This window comes from Chenopodium quinoa, unplaced genomic scaffold (genome assembly GCF_001683475.1).
Source record: "Chenopodium quinoa cultivar QQ74 unplaced genomic scaffold, ASM168347v1, whole genome shotgun sequence".
NCBI classification, from domain to species: domain Eukaryota; kingdom Viridiplantae; phylum Streptophyta; class Magnoliopsida; order Caryophyllales; family Amaranthaceae; genus Chenopodium; species Chenopodium quinoa.
The window spans coordinates 1,699,550-1,707,947 of record NW_018743919.1 but is presented as its reverse complement, the minus strand read 5'-3'; the positions used below and the strand labels follow the sequence as shown (position 1 = coordinate 1,707,947).

Below are 8,398 nucleotides of genomic sequence, written 5' to 3'. Positions count from 1 at the left end.
TATTACGAACATCAGGAACTAACTTAACTGACCACTCTATTCAACGGACGCCCAAGTCTTCTATGCCATAGCTCAAAACCAGACACCATAGGAGCTTGCACCGCACATACTGTAGGAATTCGTCGAAAATAGTAGAGTCCTTCTCGTCGTTCGCTGGCTCCAATCAAGCTCCCTGAACGTTCATCCTGTATAGCATATAAAGAATCAGTGGATCATAAAAAAAATAATGTGAATTATTATCAATTGTTTTAGACACCAATATTAAATTGTTTGGGAACAAATAAGACATGTTTCAAGATTAGGTCGCCAATCAAAATAATATGGCCCTCTTTCAGAGCCACGGCTTGATCACCATTAGGAAGACCCACTAGACACGGCGAGATCGTATGCACATCCACCAAGCAAGTTTCATTACTGGTCACCTAATGATATGCCCCCTTGTCAATAATCCAAGAAGAAGACAAAGGCTCACCTTGCATCCTCTCTTGTTGTTGATGATTAGCCATATTGAGCAAAACCCGAATGTCTTCAGGTTTTAAATCAGCTAGAGAATAATTTTCGCCACTTTTGGACGATGTCACTGTTGAAGAGGGCAGCCCACTCACGGCATTGGCACGAATAGCAGCAGCATGAGCCTTTCTCGAACTCATATTAGAAGCAACAGCAGGCTTGGCAGCAGGTTTAGAGGACGAAGCACTCGCCCCCTTAGCCCGCTTTAGTTCATGCCACCAGTCAGGGAAGCCATGAAGAACGAAGCAACCCTCGACGTCATGTCCTATCTTCTTGCAATGAGAACAAAATAATTTTGATTTATCCTGGCGATCCAGGATCCCCTTCGAGCGAGCAGCAGACACGACTAAAGCGTGAGCATCCTTCACCGCCTCTTTCTCAGCTTTTCCTTTAGCAATGCCGCGTGACTCTCCCTCTTGGAGAAGAGCCTGAAAGGCATAGTTCAAATCAACAGGTGGTTGCTGTGACAACAAGTTTGTGCGCACAGTAGCATATAAATCATCATCAACACCAATCAAAAATTGGTGTAGCACTTCCTCCTCCCGATCCGCAGAAAACTTACCCGCAACACTACACGAGCATTGCCCACACTCACAGCCATGAAGAGGTTTGAGTCGCGTGTGGTCATCAAACAAGGCCATAAGCGTTGTATAATAGTCCTGAATCGAAATGCCTTTGATCTGATCTGCTTGCAATCGGTGATCTTGGACCGTAGCTGCTACAACTATGGTCCACTAGAGACACAATTTCTCTGTACTAGGTAATCCCAGAGGCGTTTTGCTTCATCAAAAAAGGGCAGTGACGCAGCAATTTTAGGGTCCATATACCTCAATATCCACGAGACAAGCATCGAATTCACCGTCTCCCAATCCATTAATTTCTTCTTCTCACTCCGTTTGTGTTATCGTGAACACAAATTTTCTACGAGATCATAAAGACAATGTAATTGCCCTCGACCATGCCAAGTAATTGTCTCCCTTCATGACCACATGAATGATCAAATTCGTCGACTGATCACCAGCACCAAAGTAGAATGGAGACGAAGGATCAAGCTTACCATCTTCATCCATTGTGCATGATTAAGCGTTAAAAAAAGAAAAAGTTTTAGGGTTTTAAGAGTGTAATTGGCGTGATACCATGTTAAAAATGTGAATCCTTAGTTTGTATTGATGTGTAAACAAGGTATATATACAACCTAAACCAAGGGCCTAAACTTAGCCTACTAAGAAACTAAATACAATATATATACGTGGCTTATCACCGCCTCTCCTTCATTCCTTCACCTAACCCGAACCAAGGTTGGGAAAGGTAGAGGAAGATATATATGGTTGTTATGAATCATTGCCACTGTAAGCTTCAAATAATATTTTGACATGTTCTTATAAGAATGAATCCCGGGTTTATCAATTTTAATACGTACGACATTAGTGTCATAGTTTTATCATTAATTAATGGATGTTTTATTCTATTGGTAATGCATAATGTGATATGCAATTAAATATTGTTTATTTTTAAGAGAATGTTATTTGTTTCCATCATAATAGATTTTTCAAATAAATATTGTAGTGATTATCTATCGATTACCATTTGCATGTTAATTAATAACAGTTCGTTAAGTAAACAATGAACTACATATTAAGGAGTAAGGTCCTGTTCACTTCACCTTACAAAAATAATATTTAGTAAAAATACTTTCAGTTCAGTAAAAATAAGTTCAGTTCAGTAAAATAATTTCAATTCAAGAAAAATAAGTTTAGTTCAGTATAAATCAGTAATTTCAAAGAAGAAATATAATAAACAATCAGTAAAAATAATTTCAGTTCAGTAAAATTAATTTCAGTTCAGCAAAAATAATTTTAGTCCAGTAGATATATTCAGCAAAAATAATTTCAATTCAGTGATAATAATTTTAAATTGGCAAAAATAAGGTAAAATGAACGAGACCTAACATACAATCAATCAATCAATAACTATATACTAAAAGACACACCAGCAATGACACGTGTCATCTCCTGGTATGTCCTTAGTATATTTTTTTTTTTGAAAAAAAATCAATTATAGTATAAAATAATAAAATAATCTTATACAAAAATAATATTTTATATATGTTAATAATAAAGGTAATTACTTGAAATAAATAAGATTTGATATACCTTTCCACACAGACATTTATGATTATAATAAAAAAAATATTAACATGATTTGCGACATACTTTGATTTACTTCAGAAAAGTATTCATATTTATTCTCTAATAAAAAATAGTTGTTTATTTATTGATTAGAATTCACATCAAAGTAGTGTGTATATTTTTTAATATTTTAAAGATTTTTTTGAACTTTTTAACATGAAAAGTTGATATTAACTTTTAAAATTACCGTATATGACACGAGACCTAAACTAGTATTACAATTATTAGACTTCATCTTCGATCGACTTAACTACATCTATCTATTAAATTACTTGATAATTTTATCTTTAACTAACCGTGTTATATATAAGTCCAAAGACTTGCAGACATTTAGATATATTTTGGGAAAGATACGAGTACATAAATTGGACACGTCGGCATGAAATAAAGAACAAATAAATTTAGTCATCAGTTATTCAGCCTTGACTAATTCAAACTTGCACTCCTATAATCTAAAAAGTAAATTTGAATTGTATGGAAATATGGATATGTCACTAAGCGGTGAAAGTGATAGATTGACATATTAAACAACTAAATTGATGCTGAAACGAATTTAACCATTAAGTTGTTTATATTTTATTTCTTCTCGATGTAATATCAAACTTTCTTACTTTGCTGGTACAGTTTAATTGACACACTTGTTTCCCACACTAGTATTAGGTTATTAGTTAGCTAGAATAAATTATTCACACCTTTCACCCCCTTAGTGTAATTTGTGATAATGGAATAAATTATTAGGTGAATATTTAGGATAAAATAGAATAAATCATATTTCTTCGGACTTCAATTCTTCCCTTGCTTCGCTTATCTTACTAAACTAAGCTAACTTAGTTAGCCTGTTGATAACTTCAATAACACATTAATTAGTTTAAAAGCTAAGTCTAGTTAATAATGATCCAACTAAAGCACCTTTCAAAATGTCACATCTGCTTGTCTACTTCCTGGAACATGCAATTCAACTTTCTAAACGTAGATTATTCAAACATATAGTAGTCACAAAGTCAAGAACGACTAATCCAATTGCGAGTAGTATTTTAAATAGATTAGTTTGAAATCATGCAAATACACGTCACAAATAGTCGGTCCTGTGTTTTTAATTTCTCCGTGGGACCAATAATGTCACAATTTCAACATAATTTTAAGGTAGAAAAATAACATATCATATATTTTAGTCAAATGTGTAGTTATCATACTTGTTAATTATAGCATTGCTCATATACGTAGTATATGAATTCTTTGACCCGTCCTTAACCAACTAAACATTTAAAATACCTTGCTTTATAGTAGGCCGTTTAGTATCAAAGCTATTTTGATCTCAACCAAGAAAAAAATTAATACAAAAAAATGGCTAAGAAAATAAGTTGGTCTTCGATAATATTCTCAATCTATACGCCAATTATCATATTGATGATTTCCAAATCAACAAGTGCTCAAACCTACGATTGCGGCTCAAACACTACAATCTTTGCTAACAATAGCCAATACGAAGCTAATCTCAACACCCTCTTCCGTTATCTCTTATCCAATGCAACCGACCCAAACGGCTACCATCAAGCGGTTTCTAACAATGGCGAGCCTATTTACGGTCACTTCCTTTGTCGCGGGGATTTGAACGCTAGCGCATGCCAAACGTGTGTTGGCAATGCCACGACAATTGACCTCCCTATAAACTGTCCTAATCGAAAAATTGCACTTGTATGGCGAGATGAGTGCATAGTAAGATACTCGAATCAGTCGTTTTTTGGTAGATTGGACTCGAACCTCATGATGTTGTTGTATAATACGGCTAATGCAACAGGGAATACAACACGGTTTGAGGAACTTCTGGGTAACATGATGAACAACGTGATTGCAAACCGAGCTCCCAGTGGAGGATCACAGAAGAAATTTGCAACGGATTTTGTAAATTATACGACATTCCAAACGATATATGGGTTGGGTCAGTGTACACCGGACTTGAGCCCTACTGATTGTTACACATGCTTGGCAAATGGTATTGGGCAGTTTCATTTGAATCGAGGTGCACAAGTAATGCAGCATAGCTGCGTTGTCCGATATGAGATGTATCCTTTCTTCAATTTGTCGTCGGTGGCCCCACCACCTCAACCGTTGCCACTACCTCCACAACAGTCACCCACCGGTGATTCCAACCAATCTAGTGGTACGTTGGTTTATGCCTCCATATCTAACTTTCTGCGTGACAATTTTTATTATTTTTTGTAAAATAATTAGTTATCTCTTTATTTGTCCCTAAGATTATTGTCAATTAATTGAAATAGATTATATGAACAGATTGCGTGCATGTTTAAGTAACCAACTTTATTATGAACTAAAATACGAAGTATAAGTTTGACTTTGCAATTTAGGGTTTTTTTTTGTGAAAAACTACCTAATAAAACCCATAATATGTAAGAAACTAACTAATATAAGGTAAAATGTTGTAATTGATTACCTTTGGTTGGATTTTAATCTTTGACCGACTTTTTCAGCATTGACCCACCTTAAAACACCTTCAAAACATGTCCAATATTTCTCACAAATTTTGGATTTTATTTGGTAGTTTCTCCGTAAATTGTTGGTAAGTAATATAATATTTCATCAGCTCTCTTGCAATCGCAATGTTGGACTTCTTCCCTCTAATCACTCAATTTCTTTGACTGTTTTTTTTAATGATTTATATATATGGCAGGAAAAATATGATAATGTGGACATCTTGTTGTATTGATATATGAGCTTAATAGTTGGTAATGAACTCTATTAATTTGTATTAAAATTTCTTTTTTATTGATGTAAAATATGTTTGTTTAGGGAAGAAAATCTCAACAAATGTGATTATCGCCATTGTTGTTCCCATTGTGGGTATCTTAGTGGCATTACTGGCTATCGGGATTTGTTATGCCAAAAAAAGGAGAACCAAGACTCGTGTGGTTTCTGAAACTGGTAAGTTGATTATGATCCCAATCAATTTACCCTCGTTATAATAAAAAATAGAAATGCAAATATTATTGGAAAAACTTCATAGCTAAATTTTGCTCGTTGGATGATGTTGAAGGTGATGACTTCACAACCGTCGAGTCCTTACAATATGATCTAACGACGCTTCAATCTGCAACAAATAACTTTTCAATAGAGAACAAATTGGGTGATGGTGGATTCGGTAGTGTCTATAAGGTAAGATAACAATTTTTTCTTGTTTACAATACAGGACATTATTATTAGGTCCAATGTAACGATTAAATTAAATTTAGAGTACGAGCGCACCTTGTTATACTAGTAAAAATAACATGAAGTGTGGAATTAATACTCATATATGTTTGATTAGATCTGAGCTTTAATATATGTATGTATTGTTCTACAGGGTACACTATCAAATGGGCAGAAAATAGCAGTAAAGAGGTTGTCTCTAAACTCTAGTCAAGGATTACAAGAATTCAAAACTGAGGTTTTACTAGTAGCCAAACTTCAACATAGGAATTTGGTGAGGCTATTGGGATTCTGTTTCGATGGGCAAGAAAAGTTACTGGTTTATGAATATGTGCCCAACAAGAGCCTTGACAATTTTCTTTTTGGTACGGTGTATCTTATATCTCATTGGGGTATCTTGATTTGGTCATGTACCATGTTAATTTAATCTAAGCGCTTGACTATTACTATCCATGTGCAGATCCTGAAAATCGAGGACTACTGGACTGGGGTACACGTTACAAGATTATAGGAGGGATAGCGCGAGGAATGCTATACCTCCATCATGACTCTCAACTAAGAATTATACATCGAGATCTTAAGGCTAGTAATATATTGTTGGATGTCGATATGAACGCAAAAGTTTCAGACTTTGGTATGGCAAGGATATTTGTAGTGGATCAAAGCCAAGGAAACACAAGCAGGGTCGTTGGAACATAGTGAGTATATATTATTCAAATTCGACTTACTAGTTTTCAAAATTAAAGGAAAAAGGTAGAGTATATACTATGTACTAATTAGAAAGTTTTAAATTTTTTGTGCTTCTTGCAGTGGTTATATGGCTCCAGAATATGCAATGCATGGACAATTTTCTAACAAATCAGATGTATATAGTTTCGGTGTCTTAGTCTTGGAATTAATTAGTGGCAAGCGAAACAGTTCATTTTATGAAACAGGAGAAGCAATGGACCTTTTAAGCTACGTAAGTACTACGAATTTTTCGCTTTATTGATCAATAGGAAAGATTAAGACAACTTGACTAACTTATTAAATTACAATAAAATGTTAATATTTGCAGGCATGGAAGCAATGGAGAGATGGTATGCCTTTGGAATTCGTTGATCCAATGATAAGAGACTCATGTTCGTTGGACGAAGTTATGAGATGCATACATCTTGGCTTAATATGTGTTCAAGAAATTCCAGATGATAGACCTACTATGGCAACAGCAGTCCTTACACTAGACAGTTTCTCCGTTACACTACCGGTACCTGAAGCTCCGGGTTTCTTCATAAAGAGTAGAGTGGACTCAAATTTTGCTAAGGATATTGGTTCAGATCAATCATCAGGAAAATCAGCACGTTGGTCAGTCAATGATGTCTCAATCTCCGAACCTGAACCACGGTAGTAGGGAAAAGGTTGAGAAAGATAGGTTGTTAAGACTAATTAATTGTCATTCTCAAGCCTTAAAATTTGTCAACAGGTTCTTATACACATATTCTTAAACATAGTATTTATTTTTTCCACGTTATTGATATAGCTACACACTTTTAGTACTATACTGTTGTTAATCTAAACATGCTTTGGTATTCTTAAGCAATTTTAATCAATTGTATATTACAATTTGTAGATGATTAGGTGACTCGAACAATATTGCAGCCTTCCACTGCCCAACCGTGCATGCTATGCCCTGGCAGACCGGGCGGTGAGGACTTGCAGTGCAAAGTACCTCTATTTAGAAGTTGCTTCGCACGTCCGACCGGGCACTCAATGCCCGGTCTGACCGGGCGGATGAAGAATATGATAGAGACGCGGTTTTTTGCGGAAGTTAGAGTTATCTTATTTTCTTTTTTTATCTTGGAGCCCAAGTATCTTTTATTTAGGGATTAATATAAAACCTTCCTTTTATTAGTGTTAGGGTAATGAGAGGGTACAAAGAGCCGTTCTTGAGAAAGACTTGATTCATCTTTGTAATTCTTTGCAGTTTATAGTGAAATCTTTGATCTCGGTGCCGGTGGATGTAGTTATCACATTGATAGTGAACCACGTTAATTCTTGGTGTGTTGTTCTTGTTGTTTGCATTGAATTTCTTTGTTGTTTCTTTATTGTTTTCGATCTTTGCTTCCTCTATCGCACAACAATTGGTATCAGAGCCAGGTTTAATCCTTGGAGAAGTCTTGGGAAACAATGGTAGGAGATTCAACAATAAGAATTGAGAAGTTTACCGGGAAAAATAGTTTCGGGCTATGGCAAATTAAGATGAAGGCTCTGTTAAAACAACAGCAGATATGGCGTCCGTTGGCTCCAAAGAGTACTACTTTGGGGTCAGGAGACGGACTGACTGACTTGCAATTAGAAGTTATGGAAGAGAAGGCTCACTCTACCATATTACTTAGTCTTGATGATCATATCATCACGGAGGTTGCTGATCAGGGAACGGCGACTGAATTGTGGATGAAGTTGGAGTCATTGTATATGACTAAGTTGTTGACCAACAAATTATTACTAAAGCAGCG

At 35.4% G+C, this 8,398-nt stretch overlaps 1 protein-coding gene across 1 annotated transcript; it reads left to right on the top strand.

Moving 5' to 3' along the window:
* The first annotated feature begins 3,898 nt into the window (after positions 1-3,898).
* LOC110687304 (putative receptor-like protein kinase At4g00960) lies at positions 3,899-7,950 on the top strand. The gene is made up of 7 exons (XM_021863937.1): positions 3,899-4,860; positions 5,508-5,639; positions 5,752-5,870; positions 6,058-6,268; positions 6,364-6,601; positions 6,714-6,864; positions 6,961-7,950. The coding sequence occupies exons 1-7, from the start codon at positions 4,044-4,046 to the stop codon at positions 7,288-7,290; spliced, it is 1,998 nt and encodes a 665-aa protein (XP_021719629.1). The 5' UTR covers positions 3,899-4,043; the 3' UTR covers positions 7,291-7,950.
* The last annotated feature ends 448 nt before the right edge of the window (positions 7,951-8,398 follow it).

What these genes read in the sequence shown, in the direction of transcription:
- LOC110687304 (XM_021863937.1), top strand. Translation starts at nt 4,044, where the DNA reads ATGGCTAAGAAAATAAGTTGGTCTTCGATAATATTCTCAATCTATACG. An exon ending in CCTTGACAATTTTCTTTTTG is followed by an intron (nt 6,269 to 6,363) that starts GTACGGTGTATC and finishes ATCCATGTGCAG; the next exon opens with ATCCTGAAAATCGAGGACTA. An exon ending in AGCAGGGTCGTTGGAACATA is followed by an intron (nt 6,602 to 6,713) that starts GTGAGTATATAT and finishes TGCTTCTTGCAG; the next exon opens with TGGTTATATGGCTCCAGAAT.